We start from the raw sequence: 25123 nt of genomic DNA, 5'->3' as shown, positions 1-25123 counted from the left end.
GATCAATCCTAACAGTCCCATGAAGAAAATACCATTACTGTACGATTTCTCGAGGAGGAAAGAGGCTTAGACAGATCTAGGTCACCCTGTTATGGAATGGTACAGCCAGGATTTAGACACGGGCCCCAGCCTCCCTGCATTGCCCAGGACCTTTGTTTCTTCTCTCTGGCCTGCCATCCCATCTGGTCTGCCTGGGGGAGTCTTCCTTATCCTTCCAAGTCCCCAGCCAATATTACCTCTCCCAGAAGCTTTCCCTTGCCTCACCTCTAGGTCTAATTAATTTCTGGGTTTAATTAGTTCTCCTTTGGTGATACAGGCAGTTGAACTGCAGAGCTTTTTTTTTCTAGATTAACAAGCACTGAAAAAAAGTAGTTGAGGGCAGGCTTGAAGGTCTTGTTCCTAACCCCATCTGATTCAGTAAGGCTTGAATAAGGGACTCTCCTCTAGTCTTCACTAAGTCTTTGTCTTAGCGTTTGCCACTGGCCTCTTCCACACCAGCCTGTGTACCTTTGTGTAAAGGTCAAGTTGAACCTTCTAGAGGAAGGACTTGAGCTGTTTCAGGTCATACAGTGACGGCATGGCACTCAGGGCAAATCAACACTGTTTCATATGGCTTATGAGGCCTGCACAGACATTGAGACACTGCCATCATTCTTTCTCTCTCTCTTTAATGACATGTATTTAATGAGGGAAAGAGAGAGAGAGACAGAAAGAGAGAGAGAGAGGAAGAGAATAGAACATCTAGTGCTGGGGGTCGAACCTGGAACCTCATAAATGCAAAGCATGCATTCTTGCTGCTGACCCATCTCCAGGCTGCCCACCTCCCTTCTGTGTAACCATGCTCCCTCTCATTGCGAGGTCTGCACATGCTGGGTCTGTCACCTGCAACATGTCTCCCTCTCCTGTCTTCATGGTCTATTCCTGCTCTTCCTCCAGGGCTCAGCACCACCTCTTCTGAGAAGATCTGACTGACCTCCAGACTGGGTTCCCACAACCTTATGAATTTTCTCACTAGTGTTGAACTAAAATTACTTCTTCAAGCCCTTACCTCCCCCATCAGACTATTTCTAGAGGAAGGTTTTTATTTAGTGGCCATTTCCCTCCATCGTGCCCCAGACCCTATGACCAAATCTCTCATTCTTCCCTGTGCTGACAGTCCCATCCTGAGTGCTGCCTAGACCTGAAGTTCCTCTAAGGCCTGAGTGCTGCTCACTTGTAAAATTTTGCTCCCCAGAATTAGGACCCGACCATGAGTTGATGCACACAGGGTGACTAGTATATAGAAAGCACTAAATAGGTGGGATCTAGGCATCATTCTCCTAATGCTGAGCTATACTCATTAGGGCAGAGCCACATCTATCTTATCTGTCCCAAAATGGAACTACTAGCAGACACACATCAAGTGCTCCCAAACTCCCCTCCTTGGGGTTTCTGGGGAAGTCTGGACCACAGGAAACCACAAAGCAAAGGAGGGCCAGTATTTATAGTGGACCCTCCCCAAGCTGCCCACATTCCATTTTTCCAGGCCTCTCACAGTCCATAATGGGATTCACATCCCCTCCCCAGTTTAGGGATCCCAAACCTTGTTTGAAGTTTTCCAGATTGCGGAACTCCACCAAGCTGTTTCCATAATAGTAGTTGGTGACGTAGATCCTGTCATCCCGGGCAGTGGGGTCCTTCATCCATGCTCCCTCATGGCGCCCATAGCTGTGATGCCACACAGGGGGGTCCACAGCTCGGAGGGTGCCCTCACAGCTTGTCTCCCTACCTGGGTGCAATACATCATATACATATCACAATACTAAGAGTGTTATCTGGGTCTAACTGAACTCTATCCTGATGTTTTCTTTGAAATCTTCTAAGATATTTATTTATTTGCTTATTTTTGTTACTGGGAATTGAGCCCAACATGTGAGGCCTGTACTCTGCCAATAAGGTACATCCTTGGCCAGTATGTGTGTGTGTGTGTGCTTTTTTTAAAAAAAAAGATTTATTTATTTATTTATTAGAGGGGGTGGGTACTGCAGCATCATTCTGGCACATGCAATGATGGGAATTGAGCTCAAGAGCTTATGCTTACGAGTCCAATGCTTTATCCACTGCACTACCTCTCAGGCTACCCAGGCCATAACTTTTAAAGAAAAATTCTGGGAGTCAGGCGGTAGTGCAGCAAGTTAAGTGCACATGGTGCAAAGCGCAAGGACCAGCTTAAGGATCCCGGTTTGAGCCCCTGGCTCCCCACCTGCAGGGGAGTCACTTCACAGGTGGTGAAGCAGGTCTGCAGGTGTCTGTCTTTCTCTCCCTCTCTCTGTCTTCCCGTTCTTTCTCGATTTCTCTCTGTCCTATCTAAAAAAGACGACAGCAATAACTACAACAATAATAACTACAAGAACAGAAAAAAAAGGGACAACAAAAGGGAAAATAAATAAATAAATAAAATTTTTTTAAAAAGAAAAATTCTCTTGTGATCATGGCAACATCTGATCACTGTAGAAAGCACAGAATCAATCAGAAAGGATAATAGACAAAGTTTATTCAAAATATCATTATCCAAAAACATTTTAAACATGTTCTATTTTCTTTTCTTTGTATGTACATTTCATTCAGACACTGTTTTTTTTTTAAAAAAAAAAAAACAACACACGATTCTTCTGAATCCACCCTTTTACATATCCTGTTTTTCCTCTTCTGAGAAAGTTCTCACATCATTAAGGGGCCTTTGAATGATGTGATTTTGAGGTTCTACACAGCTTTATCCTTTAATTTATTTAACCAATTCCCTCAGTGTTTGACCTTTAGTGTAGTGGTTTTTCTTTTGTTTTTTACATTAGAAATAGGCTACAAAGAAAGCAGTTAAGGGCAACTGATGTCACATTGCTGGTGGAGCCTTTAGGACACATTCCTAGAAGTGGATGCACTTGGATTTGAAGTGGGTTCAATGCTATAGGTGTCTCCCCCACCCCCAAATAAAAACAGGTTTGATTTTTTTTTTGCCTTCAGGGTTACTGCTGGAGCTCAGTGCCTGCACTATGAATCCACTGCTCCTGGAGGCCATTTCCCCCATTTTTGTTGCCCTTGTTATTATTGCCCTTGTTGTTATTATCATTGCTGTTGTTGTTGTTGGATAGGACAGGGAGAAATTGAGCAAAGAGGGGAAGACAGAGGGGGAGAGATAGACACCTGCAGACCTGCTTCATTGCTTGTGAAGTGAGCCCCCTGCAAGTGGGGAGCTGGAGGCTCAAGCAGGGATCCTTACATTGGTTCTTGCACTTTGCGCCATGTGCACTTAACCTACTGCCGGACCCCTTTGATGGTTTCTTCTTATTTATTTATTTATTTATTTATTTATTTAGTGCTGGATAGAGACAGAGAAATTGAGAGGGGACGGGGAGATAGAGTGTGAGAGAGACACCTGCAGCCCAGCTTCACTACTCATGAAGCTTTCCCTTTGCAGATGGGAAACCATAAGAGAACTTTCCCTCTGCTGATGGGAACCAGGGGCTTGAACCTGGGATCTTGCGCACTTTAATGTGAGTGCTTAACCAGGTGTGCCACCCTGCTTGATGACTTTTAATGGGGAAGATTTCTATTCTTTCTTTCCTTCTTTCTTCCTTTCTTCTTTTTTTGCCTCCAGGGTTCTCGCTGGGGCTTGGTGCCTGCACTGCACTACGAATCATGTTCCTATGGCCATGTTTTGATATTTTGGATAGGACAGAGAAACTGAGAGGGGAGGGGAAGATAGAGAGGGAGAGAGAAAGATAGACACCTGCAGACCTGCTTCACTGCTTACGAAGCGACTCCCCTGCAGGTGGGGACCTAGGGGCTTGAACTGGGATCCTTGCTTGGGTCCTTATGCTTTATACTATGTGCACTTAGCCTAGTGTGCCACCATCTGGCCTCCAATGAGGAAGATTTCTTCTTTCTTTTTTTTTTTTATTGTTTTTTTAAAAAAAAATTATATTTATTTATTTATTTTCCCTTTTGTTGCCCTTGGTTTTTTTTTATTGTTGTTGTTGTTGTTGTTATTATTGTTGTCATTATTGTTGGATAGGACAGAGAGAAATAGAGAGAAGAGGGCAAGGCAGAGAGGGGGAGAGAAAGATAGACACCTGTAGACCTGCTTCACTGTCTGTGAAGTGACTCCCCTGCAGGTGGGGAGCCGGGGGCTCGGACGAGGATCCTTAAGCCAGTCTTTGTGCTTCGTGCCACATGCGCTTAACCCGCTGCGCTTCGTCCAACTCCTTTTTTTTCAAATTGTTTTACATTTTTGTTTACCAGAGTACTGCTCAGCTCTGGCTTATGGTGGTGTGGGGGATTGAACCTAGGAGTCTGGAGCCTCAGGCAAGAGAGTCTCTTTGCATAACCATCATACTATCTACCCCTACCCAATGAGGAAGATTTCTATCAGAACACAGAAACTAACACTTTGTACCAGACAGAAAAAGCAACCAAAGACTGGACAGAGGACATAAAGAAATGAAACTAGTTGCTAAGTCTGATGATGGATCTGTAGGGAAGTGTTTTAAGAAGAATCTGTTGAAAATATGAGCTGTCTTCTTTCTTTCTTTTTAATATTTATTTATTTATTTATTCCCTTTTGTTGCCCTTGTTTTTTCATTGTTGTAGTTATTATTGTTGTTGATGTCATCATTGTTGGATAGGACAGAGAGAATGGACAGAGGAGGGGAAGACAGAGGGGGAGAGAAAGATAGACACCTGCAGACCTGCTTCACCTCCTGTGAAGTGACTCCCCTGTAGGTGGGGAGCCAGGTGCTGGAACCAGGATCCTTATGGCAGTCCTTGTGCTTTGCATCACCTGCACTTAACCCACTGCGCTACCACCCCGACTCCCAATATGAGCTGTTTTCAACGTCAGTGTGGTCAGACTTTCTCTGTAAGGGATCAACTAGCAAAATTTTGGGACCTTCCAGACTATACCTTCCTGTCCCATATTATTATTATTATTATTATTATCTTTAACAAATATGAAAATCTCCCCTGGCTTGAGGACTTACCTTGTGTAGCAACTTCCTGGTATGAAGTTGGCTTGGTGGGCAGAGGACTAGTGGTAGGACTAGTAGCAGAGGTAGGGGTGGTGGTAGGGTTTGACATGGTGGTGCCAGAGGCCAAGTCCACTCCTTCTGAGGGCTTGGATGTTGGCTCCTCATGCTCCGATGAGTTGGGTCCTGGTCGCCTGCTTTCCATCCTGGGTGGAAGTTGCTCTAGCCAGGTAGTATCTTTGAGAGCACCGTCTAAGGAAAGAAGACCTTGTGCTAATATCCTTGTAGCATCTGCTGCCTGGGGCTTTCCCTAGGCTCTAGGGATTTCCAGATTCCCATTTCTGGGTCAATAGGTCAGAAATGGGGGGTGGAGGGGAGGGCAGGAAGTGAAAGGGCTGAAAATTGAAGGATCTGTGGTCATCACCTGGCTCCCTGGCCAAGTCCCTGCTTTGGTGGGTCTCAGCTTCCCCCTCTGGGAAATGAGTGATAAAGTTTCTATGAAATGAGTCAGTCATCTTCTTGGTATTTTCTAAAACAAATCTTGTTGAATGTGACACTCTTCTCCCTCTGAAGGATGAAACACATTGTAGCAGTTCTTTCATTTCCTAGATTCCAAGAGGGGAAGCTTTGACCTTATTTATTATTACTTATTTATTTTGGATAGAGACAGAGGAACTTGAGATGGAAAGGGGAGATAGAGAGGTAAAAAAGACACCTGCAGACAGTTTCACCACCCATGAATTTATGAATTTTTCCTTCTACAGGTAGGGACCAGGGGCTTGAACCCAGGTCCTTGAGCATTGTAATGTGTGTGTACACCCAGGTGTGTCACTTCCCATACCTTACTTATTTATTTATTTTTAAAATAAGAGAATGAGAGAGCTAGGAGGAGAGAGAGAAATGGAACCAAAGCATCACTCTGGTACATGTACTGTTCGGGATTGAACTTGGGACCCCATGCTTGAGAGTCCAAAGCTTTAACCACTGTGCCACCTCACAAACCACTACTTATTTATTATTCTTATCAGAGTACTGCTCAGCTCTGGCTTATAGTGGTGCTGGGGAACTGAACCTGAGACCTTTGGTGCTTCAGGCATGAAAGTCTTTTTGCAAAACCATTATGCTATTCCCCCAGTCCAGCCCTACCAGACACACTTACTCCATTTCTTACCCACTCTGCTTTCTCTTGCTCATTTTTTGACACTTCCTGTCACCTTCAGAACCTGGCCTCTGTCTCTCTCATTCATCTCCTAGCTCCCACCTCTCAGCATTCTCAGAACCCTCTCCCTCACTTCTCCCCGCCCTGGTGGCAGGAGCTTTGCTGACAGGACTTCCTCAATTCTAGACCTGATTTGGAGCTGGCCCTAGGACAGCCCTGAACTACAGTTTCTCTGGGTAGGATGGATAGCGTCTGGATAGGGAAAGATTCAATGTCATACAACCAAAGGACAAAGATACTTCAGCTCCAGGGGACAGCATACTAGAGACAAAGAATGGCAAAAAAGAAAGGAATTATGTGCTTGCCCCTAAGGTATGTACTGAGGTCCTTTGACTTAAGAGTAATCACTTGGCAGGGCTGGATGGAGACAGACCAGGTAGAGCATATGTTACCATGCATGAGGACTCAGGTTCCAGTTCCCATTCCCACCTTCATGGGGGAAGCTTCAGAAGTGTTTGAGCAATACTGCAGGCATCTCTCTCTCTCTGTGTCTCTCTAATACATACATACATACATACATATATATATGTATATATATATATATATATATATATATATCTTTCAACCTTTATTAAAAAAAAAAAAAGAAAAAATGGTTGTCGGGAATGATGGAGCCTTGTAGGCAAAATCATCGTCATCATTATCATCATCTTCATCATCATCAGCACCACCACCACTAGGCTTCTTCCTTTTCTCTCCCACAAGAGCTTTCTCTTTGCACAGGTTGAATCAGGCCCTTGGATGTTCTCTAGTCAGGGGCCCTAGGGTGGCCTGACCTCCACAGCCTGCTGGGCAAGGGGCTTGTTGCCACAGATCTTGCTGGCAGAATCACATGACTGCAGCTGTTCCCAGCAGTGCCCTGGCCAGGGGTCAGAGGTCTGCTTGATGGCCAGGACAAACTAGCAGGACTTGGCACCAGTAGCTATCATGAGGAGTTGGGGGAATGGGGTAGGGAGTCTCCTGAAGCTCCAAGAGACCCATAGGTGAGGGGGCCTCTTGAAGGAGGTCAGTTCCTGATAATGCCTCCTTCCAGTCCCTTTGGCTATGAGCTGCTCAGCATGCAAAGTTGGAGGAGGTGGTCAGCAGGAGATGGGGAGCAGGTTTAGGACACTTCTTAGAGACACCAGGCATGAGGGAGGGTCTTGGTGGACAAACCAGGAGGATGGCTCAGACTCGGGATTTTTTTCTTGTTTCTTGGAGATTTATTCTGTTGTCTTTCTGTGTGATCTAGCAGTGAGCTGCTGAAAAGATCTAGCAGGCTGTGGGCTTTTCTCTGGAGAGAACAGGGGAGACCATTCCAAGGCCAGTCTAGAGATGAAAGTGAAGCTGAACAAGGAGGTACATTGCCCAGAGTACAGAAAGCCAAGACCTTGTCACACCAGCTTTTGCATGAAGGGAAATCTGTTTTTTTAAAAATTATATTTTGGGGGCTGGGCAGTGGCACATCTAGTTGAGCGCACATGTTACAATGCTCAAGGACCCAGGTTCGAGTCCCCGGTCCCCACCTGCAGGGGGAAAGCTTCACGGTTGGTGAAGCAGTGCTACAGGTGTCTCTCTGTCTCTCTTCCTCTCTATCCCTCCTCCTTCCCTCTTGATTTCTGGCTGTATCTATCCAATAAATAAATAAAGATAATTTAAAAAAATTAAAAATAAATAAAGTCTTAGGGAAAAAAGAGATTTGAAAAATAAATACAGTGTAAGGATCCTGGTTCAAGCCCCCGGCTCCCCACCTGCAGGAGAGTCGCTTCACAAGCGGTAAAGCAGATCTGCAGGTGTCTATCTTTCTCTCCCCCTCTGTCTTCCCCTCCTCTCTCTATTTCTTTCTGTCCTATCCGGCAACAATAACAATAATAATGACAAGAGCAACAACAACAAAAAATATAGGAAAAATAGCCTCCAGGAGCAGTGGATTTGTAGTGCAGGCACTGAGCTCCAACAATAACCCTGCAGACAAAAAAATGAATAAATAAATAAAAGAAGTGGGTGGGGACTTGAACCCCTGAGGATGGCCTTCTATTTCTAGAGTGGCTTTTGTTTTTTTAATATTTATTTATTTATTCCCTTTTGTTGCCTTTGTTATTTTATTGTTGTAGTTATTATTGTTGTTGTTATTGATGTCGTCATTGTTGGATAGGACAGAAAGAAATGGGGGGGGAGACAGACAGGGGGAGAGAAAGAGAGAAACCTGCAGACTTGCTTCACAGCTTGTGAAGCAACTCCCCCACAGGTCAGGAGACGGGGGCTCGAACCGGGATCCTTATGCTGGTCCTTGTGCTTTGCACCACCTGCTGTGCTACTGCCTGACTCCCCCAAATTTTATTTTTATTTATTTCTTTTTCTTTTTTTTTTTCCCTTCAGGGTTATTGCTGGGCTCGATGCCTGCACCATGAATCCACTGCTCCTGGAGGCCATTTATTCCCCTTTTTGTTGTCCTTGATGTTGTAGCTTTGTTGTGGTTATTATTATTGCCATTGTTGATGTTGTTCGTTGTTGGATAAGACAGAGAGAAATGGAGAGAGGAGGGGAAGACAGAGAGGGGGAGAGAAAGATAGACACCTGCAGACCTGCTTCACCACCTGTGAAGTGACTCCCCTGCAGGTGGGGAGCCAGGGGCTCGAACTGGGATCCTTACGCCGGTCCCTGCGCTTTGTGCCACGTGCATTTAACCCACTGCACCACCGCCCAACCCCCTACCAAATTCTATTTTTAAAAATGTATTTGTTTCATATGAAGTAGAGAGAGAAACCAGAGCAACATGTTGGTACCTGCAGTGTGGGGTGGGGGTGTGTCAAACTGTCAGCCAGAGGCATGCAAGTCTAATGCTTTCCTAGATGAGCTATTTCCCCAGCCACAGCTGGACTGTTTAATCCCCAACAATTCCATGATGTGTTGAGCAAAAGACATCCAACAGATGACCAGTACAGTTCGAATCTTGGACAATCTGACCCTGGCTGTTGGGGTGTGGGCATTTGTTAGCTAAATGCACTCCCCAAAGTTCTAATTCCCCTTCAACTCACCAGCCACAGTCTCTGTTGCCTCCTTTTGGGCAGCCTTGTAGTAGGTGATGCCTCGGATGATAGTCTGTTGCTGGGCCAGGGCCCGGGGCTTGGCTGTGGGCTGGGGGAGTCTGCCCTTGCTGCCCTCCTTCCTCGGCTTCTCCACCTTTAGCAGTTTCTCCTTTGGAGGTTTGGGGAGGCCCCTGTCCACAAAGTTCTTCTGCATGCTGCTGTATTTGATGCTGTCTTTGCCTTTCCCTCCGCCCGTGTCCTGGGAGAGAAAGGAAGCCTCAAATTTGGGGAATGGTAGAAGGGATGTTGGGGGGATGGTGGTGGAGGGGAGGGATCTGTGAACAACACACAGGGGCTGGGAGGGGTTGTGTTGATCCAGGTTCTGCATCTCAAGTGCTCATGAAGATAGGGCTTTTCTCCCCTGGAGTGGCTACAACAATAACTGGAGTGTGCCTCGGTTTCCTCCAGTCAGTTCTTCAGCTCTTCTACATGCCTGAAGCTCAAGCTGAGAAGTTAGATGCCTGCCTCATTTCCTAACTCCAGTTCATTCCCTCACTACAGAGAATAGAATACAAAGGTCAGCTTCCTGGGGAGGTGGCCCATTACCAGGTCAACTTCCTATCACCTTCCAGTGATCTTTGTGTGGGACCTGAGGACAGGTTCCTCAGGCCCTTGGGAGAGGTGACCTGCTCATTTCAGTGTGCTCAGAAGGTTCCCAATCTTAGCAGTGAAAGCCCTACATCCTGAACATACTGCCATCCTGGAAAAACTGGGATAGTTGGTCACCCCACCCCTAGGACCTGCCACTTGTAACACTTTGTGTATTTTATTATCCTCATTTCCTTTTCAATGCCTCTGCTGCTGACCTGGCACAAGAACACAGGGTCTCTGACATCACCCATTGTGGGGCAGACTCTCCAAGAGCTAATGCAAGGAGTGTATCTAGACCTGCCACGCTGCTGGCAAAATAAGATTCCTTTAGTGCCTGTGGAGCAAGCAGGAAGTTAGCTCTAGGCCAAGGCAGAGCAGGTTTCCGCCTTGCTTTATCAACACCCAGGCAGTCCCAGCTGCAGACACAAATGGCCCCGTCATCACACTGTCTGTGCTGGAGGTTTAAGGGCAGAGAGGAAGAACCTGGGCTTGGCGGTCATGCAGCCTGGGGTTCAGTCCAGGGCAGCCAACTTTTCTCTGTGTGACATTGTCTCCCCACAATATCCTCACTGCTTCATGGGCAGTGAGCACCCCTCCTGATGGGTAAGGATGGAGTGGATTCAGATAGTGTCTGGGAGAAAGTCCAACAGAGAGCAGGGGTTTCAGAAATGTCAGCTTCTTTCTTCACTAGCTCTTCAAACAAACAACAACAACAACAACCAAAAAAAAAAAAAAAAACAGAGTTGACAACCTGTAAAACAGCTCACCTGGATCCTGGATAGTAAGCCTGCTTTGCCATGTATACAACCAGGTTTGAACCCAGTTCCCATGGCATTGGAGGAAGCTTTGGGTTATGATGTTTCTCTCACAATTATTTTCAACTTGGAGCAACGAAATCTCAGCAATAAAAAGAATAATAGAAAAGAAAAAAAAAGAGCTGCTATGCAGAGTGGTGTAGACTTTGTCTTGTATGTGGGTGATGGGTCAAGGAGGCCCAAGTGTGTGTATGTGGGGAAAATCTAGACTGTGTTGTGCTGGCCAGGTCACATAGCCTGAGGTGTATAGGCCAATATAACAGGTTCATCCAAAGAAGCTTCGTCTTTTTAATCTACCTGCCAGAGAGGAAGTCTTTTCTGCAAGCTGTCTGCTGAAAGTAGGGTCCTTTTCAAATGTGACAGAAATCTGAGGTGTGAGTGTCTCTGCATAGTGACCAAACCAGTGTTTCTACTGCATGCTCTGAGTTTATGTATGGAATGCCTGGTAGGAGCAGGGGGTTGCTATAAAAACTCTCTGTCCACAGTTGGGTTGGAAAAGCTTGGATTGGTGGTCCAGAAGGTGGCGCAGTGGATAAAGCATTGGATTCTCAATCATGAGGTCCTGAGTTCAATCCCTGGCAGCACATATACCAGAGCGATGTCTGGTTCTTTCTCTCTCCCCGCCTGTCTTTCTCGTGAATAAATAAATAAATTCTTTAAAAAAAGAAAGAAAGAAATAAAGAAAGAAAGAGAAAGAAATGAAAGCTTGGATTGTTTTGTCTTCAGACACCCTCCAACACAAGACCTCCTTAACCTTGAGCAAGTCTGACCTCACCAGGGGTCCACCTAGTCATAGTAGGGAAGTTAGGAAAGGTTTGCTGTTTCTCAATTGGTCTCACAAAGTAGATAGGAAAGTCCTTACCAGCTTAGAAAAGCAGGTAAGAATTCTACTAGGGCCAGAGAAGATAGCACAGTTTTATGCAAAAGGATTCCGTGACTGAGGCTCTTAGGGCACAGGTTCAATCCCAAACATAACCATAAATCAGAGTTGAGTAGTGCTCTGCTAAAAAAAAAAATTGCTAAAGTTCTGGCTCAGAAAGCAGGCCTCTTGGCTACACCTCCAAGCCTGTCCTCAGCTCCCCTGTGCCAATTGCAGTTACAGCACAGCAGGCACCTCCTGCCTCACACCCTCCACTGCCACAGGCTCTCCAGCTGCGTCAGCCTCCCCCTTCCTTGTGGCATGGAGCCCCCACCAAGCTGCTGCCCCTGCCCCAGATATTGGTACACTGTGCTCTCAAACCCACCCAACTTCTGGTTATCAGAGTCAGGGACTTACCTGGGCTTTGCTCTCAGGGTCCGATGCAGAAGAGGCATCATGGGCTGCGGCCGCATCCTTCTGCAGCAGCTGGAGGCCCAGGCTGGAGAGCTCCTTCTTGATGCTCATCATGATGGCTGATTGGTTCTCATAGTGTCTCAGCTGCTCACTGACATGGCGCATGCTCTCTCTCACCACCTCATTTTCCCGGCTCAGGTTGACTTTGATGCTCTGTAGGGGCAGGACCAGAGGTCTGTTCTCTGATTTATCTCTCTGTCCTGGCCTCGGACACCTCAGTTCTGCCATTAGTCTTGGCCACTTAGTTCTGCCATTAGTCTTGGCCACACTCAAGGGTGTGAATGGGGGTGACATCAGGGAGTAGGGGGAGGGGAAAACAGACTGCTAAAGGACCCTTTAGTCACTCATTTTTTTAAAAAAAAATGAGGGAGTCGGGTGGTAGTGCAGCGGGTTAAGTGCATGTAACACAAAGCACAAGGACCGGCTTAAGGATCCCGGTTTGAGCCCCTGGCTCCCCTCCTGCAGGGGAATGACTTCACAGGTGGTGAAGCAGGTCTGCAGGTGTCTATCTTTCTTTCCCCCTCTCTGTCTTCCCCTCCTCACTCCATTTCTCTCTGTCCTATCCAACAATGACGACATCAATAATAACAACAATAACTACAACAACATTAAAAAAGGGAAACAATGTTCAGCGAGGAAGCAATTACAGAAGCCAGACCTTCTACCTTCTGCAACCCTCAATGACCCTGGGTCCATGCTCCCAGAGGGATAGAGAATGGGAAAGCTATTGGGGGAGGGGGTGGGATATGGAGATTGGGCGGTGGGAATTGTGTGGAGTTGTACCCCTCCTACCCTATGGTTTTGTTAATTAATCCTTTCTTAAATAAAAAAATAAAAAAAAATAAAAAATAAAAAAAAAAAAGAAAACACAAGTCGAACCTGAAATGGAATTGGAGTATTACACCAAAGTAAAAGACTCTGGGGTGGGTGGGTGGGTGGGGAGAATACAGGTCCATGAAAAATGATGAATGAAATAGTGGGGGTTGTATTGCTAAATGGGAATCTGGGGAATGTTATGCATGTAAAAAAAAAAAAGAAGTAGAAACGCAAAGCAGAAATTGACTGAGTTTGGAGTATGGCACCAAAGTAAGAAAGCAGAAGTATACTAGAGTTTGCAGTGAGTACCTCCCTAATACTTCCTCTCCACTTTTCCAAGCTTTGGGTCCATGATTGCTCAACAATTTGTTTGGCTTTGTATGTTAACTCTCTTTTTAGTCACCAGGTTCCAGGTGTCATCAGGATGCCGGCCAGACTTCCCTGGATTGAAGACACCACCAATGTGTCCTGGAGCTCAGCTTCCCCAGAGACCCATCCTACTAGGGAAAGAGAGAGGCAGACTGGGAGTATGGACCGACCAGTCAACGCCCATGTTCAGCGAGGAAGCAATTACAGAAGCCAGACCTTCTACCTTCTGCAACCCTCAATGACCCTGGGTCCATGCTCCCAGAGGGATAGAGAATGGGAAAGCTATTGGGGGAGGGGGTGGGATATGGAGATTGGGCGGTGGGAATTGTGTGGAGTTGTACCCCTCCTACCCTATGGTTTTGTTAATTAATCCTTTCTTAAATAAAAAAAATAATAAAATAAAAAAAAGGGAAACAAGAGTGAAAATAAATACAAAAATTTATTTAAAATTATCTTTAAGGGAGTCGGGCGGTAGCACAGCGGGTTAAGCGCACGTGGCACAAAGCACAAGGTCCAGTGTAAGGATCCCGGCTCAAGCCTCAGGCTCCTCACTTGCAGGGGAGTCGATTCACAAGCGGTGAAGCAGTTCTGCAGGTGTCTATCTTTCTCTCCTCCTCTCTGTCTTCCCCTCCTCTCTCTGTTTCTCTCTGTCCTATCCAACAACCATGGCAGCAATAATAACTACAACAATAAAACAACAAGGGCAACAAAAGGGAATAAATAAATAAATAAATATTTTTTAAAAATTACCTTTAAAAAATGAATAAGTGACCTAGGAAGTAGTATAGTGGCTAAAGAACTAAACTTAAAAGTATGAAGTTCCAAATATGACCCCTTGCATCACCTGTGCCAGAGTGATGCTCTAATTCTACCATTAATAAAAATTTTTAAAAAATGAATGAATGAAAATATAGATAACAAGTTTCTATGGCATGTATTGCACCAAAGTAAAAGACTCTGGGGTAGGGGGGAGGGTTCAGGTTCTGGAACATGATGGCAGAGGAAGACCTAGTAGGGGTCAAATTGTTATATGGAAAACTGAGAAATGTTATATGTACATGTACATACTATTATATTTTACTATCTACTGTAAACTATTAATCCCCAAAATAAAGAAATTTTTAAAAATATTTATTCCCTTTTGTTGCCCTTGTTGTTTTATTATTGTAATTATTATTGTTGTTATTGATGTCATTGTCATTGTTGGATAGGACAGAGAGAAATAGAGAGAGGAGGGGAAAACAGAGAGGGGGAGAGACCTGCAGACCTGCTTCACCGCCTGTGAAGTGACTCCCCTGAACGTGGGGAGCCAGGGGCTCGAACCAGGATCCTTATGCCGGTCCTTGCACTTCGCGCCACCTGCACTTAACCTGCTGTGCTACTGCCCGACTCCCCCAATAAAGAAATAAAAAAAAATGTCCATGGCAGTAAGTAAAAAAGATGCAAGTGGATATTAAAATAATGTTATCTCTAGCCTCTTAATGTGGACAATGGTTAGGGGTTTCTTTCTCTATCTATGGTCTTAACACTCTGGGCATTTTCACTTGAGCCTATTTCAAGAACTGTCCATATCAGTATACACGGGGCTGTCCACTCCTTTTACTGGTCTCATAGCCAGCCATTGTACATAGATGGGACACAATTTACTTGGATCTGCTTCATGAGTGGTGAAGCAGATCTGCAGGTGTTTATTTTTATCTCCCTCCCTCTATCTCCCCATCGGTCTCAATTTCTCTGTCTTATCTAAAAAAAAAAAAAAAAAAAGGCAAAATGGCCCCTGGAAGCGGTGGATTTATAGTGCCAGCATTGAGTCTCAGTGATAACCCCTGGTGGCAATAAAAAAAAAAGGGGGGGGAGTCGGGCTGTAGCACAAGCGGTTAAGCGCAGGTGGCGCAAAGCACAAGGACCAGCATAAGGATCCCGGTTCGAACCCCGGCTCCCCACCTGCAGGGGAGTCGCTTCACAGGCGGTGAAGCAGGTCTGCAGGTGTCTGTCTTTCTCTCCTCCTCTCTGTGTTCCCCTCCTCTCTCCATTTCTCTCTGTCCTATCCAACAACGACAACAACAATAATAACTACAACAATAAAACAACAAGGGCAACAAAAGGGAATAAATAAATAAAATAAATATTAAAAAAAATCTTTAAAAAAAAAAAAGGAAAGAAACCTGGGCAGTCTGGCAGGTATAGGCATCAGGAGGTTCCTCATGACACAACGGGGCTGAGTGTGTGTGTGTGTCCTTTGCTTGAGTTCACTCAGCTAGAGCAGGAGAGACTAGAGTTATTTGCAGGAAGCATCTCATTGCTGTGAACTGTCAGAATTATGAATTCAGTATTTCACTGATAGAAATTTTCAGTGCAGTTGAGGAGGTGGTGTAGTGGATAAATTGTTGGACTCTCAAGCATAAGGTCCCTAGTTCAGTCCTGGGCAGTGCATGTACCAGAATGATATCTTGTTCTCTTCCTCTGTTCTCCTCTCTCATAAATAAATAAATAGTTCTTTTTTTTTTTTTTTGCCTCCAGGGTTATTGCTGGGGCTCAGTGCCTGCACTATGAATCCACTGCTCCTGGAGGCCTTTTTTTTTTCCCTCCCATTTTGTTGCCCTTGTTGTTGTATTTATTGTTATTGTTGTTATTGCTGTCGTTATTGTTGGATAGGACAGAGAGAAATGGAGAGAGGAGGGGGAGACAGAGAGAGAGAGAAAGAGAAAGAGAAAGACCTGCAGACCTACTTCACCACTTTTGAAGTCACCCCCCTGCAGGTGGGGAGCTGTGGGCTCAAACCGGGATCCTTATGCTGGTCCTTGTGCTTTGCACCATGTGCATTTAACCCGCTGCACTACGGCCTGGCCCCAATAAATTTTTTTTTGCCTCCAGGGTTATTTCTGGGACTCAGTGCCTGCACCATGAAACCACTGCTCCTAGAGGCCATTTTTTCCCCCTTTTGTTGCCTTTGTTGTGGTTATTGTTATTGTTGATGTCGTTTGTGGTTGGATAAGGACAGAGAGAAATGGAGAGAGGAGGGGAAGACAAAGGGGGAGAGAAAGACAGACACCTGCAGACCTGCTTCAATGCCTGTAAAATGACTCCCCTGAAGGTGGGGAGCCGGGGCTCGAACCAATAAAATATTTTTAAAGGAGAAGATAAGCTAAACGTAACTTATGTCCAGTTTGCCCTATAAGTAAACAGACTCAGGGACCAAAAGGCAGTAGGGCAAAAGATAGAAAGAGCTGGGTTCAAATCCTTTCCACTTCCTGGTTGGGTAATTTGAACTAGTGACTTTACCACTCTGATTCTTGCCTGTAAAATGAGGATCCTTACCACAATAATAACTAAATGTTATTAAGTAAATGTTGTAGTGAGGACAAGAAAGGTTATAGAGGGCAGGGGAGATAGCATAATGGTCATACAACAAGATTTCCATACCTGAGGGATTGAAACCTCAGCACAACCACAAACCAGAGCTGAGCAGAGCTTTAGAAAAAAAAAAAAAGAAGTGATCCAGGAGGTGGCGCAGTTGATAGAGCATTGTATTCTCAGCTATGAGATCCTGAGTTCAATTCCTGGCAGCACATGTACTAAAGTGTTATCTGGTTCTTTCCCTCTCTCTTCCTATATTTCTCGTGAAGAAATAAATAAAATCTTTAAAAAAAAAAGAAAAAGAAAAAAGAAAAAAGATTATATAATGAGGAAGTGTGTCTAAACCTGGTCACAGGGAAGACAGAAAACAAACTGAATAGGACAAAGCTTCTAGCACAGTTGAAATCTGTCAGAGGCCTGTGAGTCGTGGAGGCTGTCCTAAGCACAGCAGGATGTCTGTAGCATCCTTTGCCTCTACCCATCAGAAATTAATATCAGTTACTACTCACCTCCCCCAAGCTATGGCAGTCACAAATATTTCCAGATCCTGTCAACTGTTCCCCCAGGGAGCAAACTCACTGGAGTTGAAAACCACTGGTACAGGGCTAGGGAGCTAGCATAGTGGTTATACAGAAAGGCTTTCACATCTGAGGCACCAAAACTAAAGCAACAACAAAAACCACTGGTGGGATGGGGAGACGACATAAAGGTTATATAAAAAGACCTTCAGGCCTGAGGCTCTGAGGTTTCAGGTTCAAACCCCAGCACCACCATAAACAAAAGCTGGGCATCATTCTGGTCTCTGTATCGTTCTCTTTGCATCTCTCTCTCTTTATCTAGTTAAAATAAAACAAAAGCGGGTCAGGCGGTAGCGCAGCAGGTTAAGCACACATGGCGCAAAGCGCAAGGACCAGCACAAGGATCCCAGTTCCAGCCCCCGGCTCCCCACCTGTAGGGGAGTCACTTTACAGGCGTTGAAGCAGGTCTGCAGGTGTCTGTCTTTCTCTCCCCCTCTCTGTCTTCCCCTCCTCTCTCCATTTCTCTCTGTCCTATCCAACAACAAACAACACCAATAATAACAATAATAACCACAACAAGGCTAAAACAACAAGGGCAACAACAGGGGGAAAATGGCCTCCAGGAGCAGTGGATTCATGGTGCAGGCACTGAGCCCCAGCAATAACCCTGGAGGCAAAAAAAAATTTTTAAAACCCTACTGGTACAGTAGGTGGGACCCTGAGTCATCAGGATTTCCCCCCCTTGGGTAGAAGAGGAAGCTGACTCCTCTCAAGTGAGACTGTTCTCTCCACCTTTCCTTGGGACTAGCACAAAGCTTTATTTGCATCAAGTTCTCACTTAGCAAACAGAAGCAAAGCACAGATAATGCAAAACAGAAGATAATTTAAAGCTCATTTTGTTGTGGCTGTGGAAATAATTTCTGATTTGTTCCAGTTCCAGCAGGCATACCCTCCAGATACTTTGGCTCAGAGTTACATGAAGGGAGTTAACATTTCCTAAGATTAGGGGAGGAAAGGCCAAAGAAGGATAAATCCAGAACTTGCATCAAGAGAGCCTTCCTGGCATCTATGAAGTGCACAAGAAATCCTGGTGCCCAGTAGAAATTCTGCAACTGGTACCTTTCTTGCTGGCTTGGTCTTAGTGAATAGTTAAAGCTGCAGACACCCCAAATTTGGGGCTAGTCAGGGGTTAATCTCCCACCCTGGGGTACAGGATGCCCAGGTGCCCCCTCCTTCTGAAAAGGAAACTGGGAAAGGAAGCCCCCACACCCACTCCTGGCTGCTGCATGTCCCAGACTCCCAGCAGCCCACAGAGGCCGGATGCAGGAAACAGGCCCCGCCAGGCTGTGCCAACAGAGACATAGACCTCAGACCTGCAGCTGGGACCCTACACTGGCCTAACCTTATTCTCAGCTCTCTAGAGCGTTTGTCCTAATTAAGAGGATGCTTAGTGGCTCTAACACCACTGTAAGTGGGTACCTCACTGCTTCCAGCCTGGCCCCAGCAGGCTTGGCTTGTACCCTGAGGCATCATTCCAGATAAGCACTGTTGCTGTAGTAATTTAAGTCAGTGGTGATTCCAGATTTGTGCAATGTGCAGATTTTGTTGTTGGTAAACTGAGTGCATGCCCAAGTTCTAGCTCTCTCCACGTACCTTTCATGTAACTAGCAGGTGCCTCAGTTTCCCCAGCCAGCCTTCCAAATGCTTGAGCCATAAATCAGACCTCTTCTCCAAAGGCTGGGCCCTGCAGCCTGCATCTCCCTCTCCAATTGCCCTGTGAAGGTCCAACTTTCAATAGTCACAGCAGTAAAGCAGAAATTTCCTCCTGCCATTGGCTCAAATCATGCCCTTACCTCTTCCAGAGTGTTCATCTGGGAGGCCACCTTGTGGATGTAGGCGTGCACTTTCATCAGGTCCACACTGTACAGGGTGCCTTCCAGGAGATCTACCATGGACTGAAGCTGCCAGGGAAGGTACAGGGTTAGAGAAAGGAGCCACAGCAAAATAGCTCATTTGGATAGTGTGCTGCTGTGCTAGTCAAATGACCCAGGTCCCCAGTGCATTGAAGGAAGCTTCATTTTCCTCTCTTCCTCTGCCTTTCTGTCTCCATCAAATAAAATAAAACATAATATAATATAATAAAATAGCCCAGCTCAGGGCTGGACACAGAGGAGCAAAATGAATCCCACTATGGCACAAAACTTCAGAGAATCAAAACGATCTGCATGGATTCTCAGCCCTCACTGCACTGAGATTGCTACCAATAGAGAAAAGGGCTGGGGAGATAGTATAGTGGTTATGCAAAAGATAATCATGCCTGAGGCTCTTAAGTTTCAGGTTCAATCCCTCACATCACCATAAGCCAGAACTGAGTTCTGAGAGAGAGAGAGAGAGAGAGAGAGAGAGAGAGAGAGAGAGAGAGAGGCTATCACGAGGAAGGCAGTAGAGTCCATCTACCTTGGAATTGGGGGTTGAACCCAGAGCCTCATACATGGGAGGCAAACACTCTACCATTGAGCTGTATCTGGCTTGATCTTGGTGTCTATCTTTTGATCACTTGCTCTGTGTCAGGCACTATGCCAGAGGCTCTCATGACTTGATTCACAGTAACTACACAAGGTGGGCGGCAGTGGACATGAGAAGAACTCTTCCTACAACCCTGGGATCTCTTAGGCTGTCAGCACTTACCCCTGGCTTCCATATACCAACCTGTATCTCTGACTCTCTCCTAGTCATTTCACCCCTAAGGTCCCTGGGAATGTTTGTCCTTCTGATACATTTTGGGTCAACATCAGATCTTTATGGGCATCTTATAGCCCAGCTCTAGGGGCTATAAATTAGCTCAGATAGAAGGATGCCTACTTTGCCCTGTGTGAGACCTTAGTTCAAGTCTCCAGTACACTCGATAGGAGTACTGTGGGACTGAGGGAAGCTTCTGTGCTGCGGTGCCTCTTCCTTTCTCTCTCCTTCTCCTTCCAATTCGCTTTCTATCTGAAGAAGTTAATCCAGAGCAGTAAAGCAGCAGTGACAATAAAAATAGACAGATAGATAGATGGATAAAATCCTGCTCTAGGCTAAGCCCAAGAAGGTGGATCAGCAATATAGTATGAAGACCTGGGTTTAACCTCAAGAACCACATGAGTGTAACAAAGATAAAACAAGTCAAAACTTCATAATGAGAGAACCAGGAAGTGGCATAAATAGCTAGTGTTGCACCTAAGAGTATGAATGAGGATGATCCCTGGCAACTCATATGCCAGAGCAGTGTTCTGGTTCTCTTTCTTTTCTTCTCATTAATTAATAATTTAAAAACATTCCATGGTAGGGAGTTGGGCGGCAGCACAGCAAGTTAAGTGCAGGTGGCTCAAAGCGCAAGGACTGGTGTTAAGTATCCTGGTTTGAGCCCCCAGCGCCCCACCTGCATGGGAGTCGCTTCACAGGCGGTGAAGCAGGTCTGCAGGTGTCTGTCTTTCTCTCCTCTTCTCTGTCTTCCCCTCCTCTCTTCATTTCTCTCTGTTCTATCCAACAACGACAATGACATCAATAACAACAATAATAATTACAATAATAAAACAACAAGGGCAACAAAAGGGAATAAATAAATAAATAAATTCCATGGCAAAGTAGTCCAATGCTTTTTCTCTCATGTATCTCTCTCCCTTTTTTCTCTCTCTTTACTACAGAGAGAGAGCGCGACTAATTATTGGGCCATACAGGTTGCTCAGCAGCAGAATGCCCTGGGTTAGATCCTTTGCACAGCATGAAGAATAAAGCAAAAGGGGCTAGGTGGTAGCATACTAGGTTAAGTGCCCATAGTGCTAAGTGCAAAGACCCACAAAAGGATCTAGGTTCAAGCCCCCACTCCTCACCTGCTGGGGAGACGTTTCATAAGTGGTGAAGCAGGTTTGGAGGAATCTCTCTCTCTTTCTCTTCCTATCTATCTATCTATCTATCTATCTATCTATCTATCTATCTATCTATCTCCCCATACTCTCTCAATTTCTCTTTGTCCTATCCAATAAAATAGAAAAAATGGCCACCAGGAGCAGTGGATTTATAGTGCCAGCATTAAGCCCCAGCAATAACCTTGAAGGCAGAAAAAAAAAAAAAAAAAGAAGAAAGAAAAAAATAGGTCAGTTCCTCAACCCAGTATGCCCTGGGGCTCAGGTTAGCACCAGGCCTAAGACCACACCCTGCTGGCCTGCCTACCCTCCCACCCCCCACCCCTTTCTTCCAGCTTCTCTAGGGAGCACTTTCCTGAGAATCAACTTCACATGAATCACTAGCCTCAGGGTCTGCTTCTAAGGACCTGATCTAAAACAAGGTTTGGGCAACTTTTATTTTCATCTTCCAGGTGGAGAAGCTGCAGCTTAAAGAAGTAACATGACTTGCTCAAGGCTGCTTGGCTGTTAACCAGGAGACAGGGGCAGAACCCAGTTTGGCAGAAACCAAAATTTCTCTCTCTCTCTTTGGTCCTGTCAACACTTCATCATGCTAGGCCTCCATTTTTTTTTTTTAAAGATTCTATTTATTTATTCATGAGAAATGATAGGAGAGAGAAAGAACCAGACATCACTCTGGTACATGTGCTGCTGGGGATTCAACTCAGGACTTCATGTTTGAGAGTTTAGTCCCTTAGCCACTGCGCCACCTCCCAGACCACTAGGCCTCCATTTTTAAGAAAGAAAGAAAATCAACAGTTTCCTTCTAAAGGAACTATCCTTCCCACATGGGGCATATTTCCTACCTCACTTTTCCCTTCTCTTTTAGTCACTGTTCGTTTAATTAACCCTTATCGAGGGGGGAAAAAAAGGCAGAAGCAAAGTGAGACAAAGAAGGAGAGACACTATAGGACTGAAGTACTCCCAGGTGGTATGCCAAGGGCTCAGACCTGGGTCATGCACAAGGCAAAATAGGTGCCAACCCAGGTGAGCTATCTCACTGGTCTCCAAACCCTTCCCCCACTTTTTTTTTTTTTTTTTGACAAAGAGAGAGGGATACAAAAAGGGCAGGATGAGAGACACCATAGTGTTACTCCACAGCGTGTGAAGCTTCCCCAAGCAGATGTTCACATGTGGAAGCTGGGAGCTTAAACCCAGGTCCTCATGCATGGTAAAATGTGCTCTCTACTAGGTGAGTCATCTCCAGCCCTCCCAACCCCACCCCATAGCTCTTTTTTTTTATTATGCGTTACTGCTCCTGGCTTATTTTCAGATGGGGAAACTGAGACCAAGAAAGGGGAAGGGTTTTGCACAGTAGGGCAGTAACAGATGCTGGGTCTCCCTCCCCCAGCCAAGGGCTCTTCCTGCCAGCTGCCCCTCCCCTCCCCTGCCCTGTCACACCTCTTCAGGATATGACACTTCTTTCTCTCCAGATGGCCAAGACACTGGCAAGATCAGGGAAACTTTGGATCAATGGGCCAGTTGGGAAATCAGCTTCTCTGGAAGGTGAGTTACTCCAGCCCAGCCTCCTCCCAGTCCCTCTGAGAACCCACTCAGCATGGACAGAGTATTGTCTCTTTCTCAAATGACACTTCTTAGGGTCTGACGCTCCTGTTCAACCCTATTTGGCTGCTTCCAAAAGTGGTTTGTTTATTTCTATTCTCTTTTCTTTTAAGCCTTTAGTAATAAGTAGCATCTAGGTATGTAAATTGGCTGCTAATGATATATATATATATATATATATATATATATATATATATATATATAAATTTGACTCTGGTTTATATTTAAAACACAATTCATTGAGACACTAAATATAATACTAAACAAAAGTTATAACACATAGCTACAGAAAAGTTGCTGCATTTTTTTTTTTTTGCAGTACGATTTCCAAGTTAATATTTTTTCCCTTAACAAAAATAGCATTTTAAGGATATGCTTCTAACCAGCTAGACTGGGCAGTGGTGCACCTGGTTTAGTGCACACATTATCATATGAAAGGACCTGGGTTCAACCCCCTCAGTCCCCACTTGCAAGGGGAGAAGATTCATAGTAGTGATACAGTTGTGCAGGTATCTCTCTTTCTCTTTACCTGCCCCTTTCCTCTTGATTTATCTCTGTTTCTATTCAATAAATAAATTAATTAGGCAGGGGTAGATAGCATAATGGTTATACAAACAGACTCTCATGCCTGAGGCTCTGAAGTCCCAGGTTCAATCTTCTATACCATAAGCCAGAGTTGAGCAATGCTCTAGTTAAAAAAAAAAAAAAATGGTGCAAAGTGCAAGGACCAGCATAAGGATCTCCCCGGCTCCCCACCTGCAGGAGTAAGTGCAGGCACTGAGCCCCAGAAATAACCCTGAAGCCAAATATATATAAATATAGTCAATTAAAAAGCAGTTTTTTTAAAATATGCATTTGTTGGGAGTCGGGCTGTAGCGCAGCGGGTTAAGCGCAGGTGGCGCAAAGCACAAGGACCGGCATAAGGATCCCGGTTCGAACCCCGGCTCCCCACCTGCAGGGGAGTCGCTTCACAGGCGGTGAAGCAGGTCTGCAGGTATCTATCTTTCTCTCCTCCTCTCTGTCTTCCCCTCCTCTCTCCATTTCTCTCTGTCCTATCCAACAACAACAACAACAATAATAACTACAACAATAAAACAAGGGCAACAAAAGGGAATAAATAAATAAAATAAATGTAAAAAAAATTTTAAAAAAAATGCATTTGTTTACTTACTAGAGAGGATAGAAAAGAGACAGAGAAAACCAGAGGGTCACTCTGGCACACAGGATACTGAACCCAGGGCCTCATGCATTCAAGTCCAAAGTTCTATTTCCTGCCCTATCTCCTAGGCCATTCCAAAGCAGTTTTGTTCCCACTCCCCAAGGTGTTCAAGCTGTTTTAACTTTGCTGTGAGCAGACTCTGATCTATAAAACAGAAAAGGGATGAAGGGCTCTGATGGAATCTGGAGTAGGGCGTAGAGTTGTCTTTGCTCTCCTGCAACCTTGCTCAGACCTGGAGGAGTTGCATGTTGCCCCAAGGCCTCTGTGAAGCACAGTTTGAGAACCACACATACAGACTCTTATGTGTTTCAGCATCCTTCTCTGTGCACTGAAGCAGTAAGGTTACAGTGAGAAGTAATGGTGCCTTGATAAGACCAGCAGAGTGGACACACAGCAAACAGATTGCTAGACCAGAAAGTTAAATAGGAACCTCTTAGCTTATAACTAACTGTGGAGTAGACTTGAACAGAAGTTGGACTTGTGGGCAAGGGTAGATAGCACAATGGTTATGTGAATAGATTCTCATGCCTGAGGCTCCGAAGTCCCAGGTTCTATCCCCTATCCACCATAAGCCAGAGCTGATCACTGCTCTGGTGAAAAAGGAGGAGGAGGAGGAGGAGGAGGAGGAGGAGGAGGAGGAGGAGGAGGAGGAGGAGGAAAGGAGGAGGAGGAGGAAGAGGAGGAGGAGAAGGAGGAGGAAGAGGAGGAGGAGGAGGAGAAGGAGGAGGAGGAAGAGGAGGAGGAGAAGGAGGAGGAGGAGAAAGAGGAGGAGGAGGAGGAAGAAGAGGAGGAGGAGAAGGAGGAGGAGGAGGAGAAGGAGGAGGAGGAGAAGGAGGAGGAGGAGAAGGAGGAGGAGGAGAAGGAGGAGGAGGAGAAGGAGGAGGAGGAGAAGGAGGTGGAGAAGGAGGAGGAGAAGGAGGTGGAGGAGGAGGAGGAGAAGGAGGAGAAGGAGGAGGGAGGAGGTGGAGGAGGAGAGAGAGAAGAAGAAGAAGGAGAAGGAGAAGAAGAAGATGATGATAGGCTTGTCTCTGTAACTGCAGACTGGCCTGTGCATGGATACTGCAGGGCCCTAGAGAGACCCAGGAGTAGGGGCCAGGGACTGCCAAGTTGTCAAGAGGCCACTTGACCAAAGATTCTAACACCCCTCCCCCAACTTTAAGTGTTTTGGTATTCATTAAGTTGTTACAAAAATAAAACTAAGGTTAAAATTATTTATTTATTTCTCTAGAGAATAAATCTGGGACCTTGTGCATGGAGAATTCCATCATGAGCAGTCTCCATAGGCTGATTTTTATTATGGAAGAGAGGGGTAAG

General features: G+C 45.4%; 1 protein-coding gene across 3 annotated transcripts in view; it reads right to left on the bottom strand.

The window, feature by feature from the left end:
• OLFML2A (olfactomedin like 2A) overlaps positions 1-25123 on the bottom strand; it is a 45930-nt gene that overhangs the window by 4928 nt on the left and 15879 nt on the right. Inside the window, exons 3-7 of one of the 3 annotated variants that reach the window (XM_007539981.3) lie at positions 18940-19047; positions 11970-12179; positions 9237-9486; positions 5016-5252; positions 1583-1768 (exon numbers count right to left, since the gene is read on the bottom strand). In XM_007539981.3, coding sequence (XP_007540043.2) covers positions 1583-1768; positions 5016-5252; positions 9237-9486; positions 11970-12179; positions 18940-19047 — 991 coding nt within the window. The remainder of the gene's footprint in view (positions 1-1582; positions 1769-5015; positions 5253-9236; positions 9487-11969; positions 12180-18939; positions 19048-25123) is intronic. The other 2 variants (XM_060200143.1, XM_060200144.1) reach the window with 2 other exon arrangements.

Source organism: Erinaceus europaeus, chromosome 10 (genome assembly GCF_950295315.1).
Source record: "Erinaceus europaeus chromosome 10, mEriEur2.1, whole genome shotgun sequence".
Lineage (NCBI taxonomy): Eukaryota > Metazoa > Chordata > Mammalia > Eulipotyphla > Erinaceidae > Erinaceus > Erinaceus europaeus.
The sequence above is the reverse complement of the archived record's forward strand: the minus strand, read 5'-3'. Positions and strand labels throughout refer to the sequence as shown.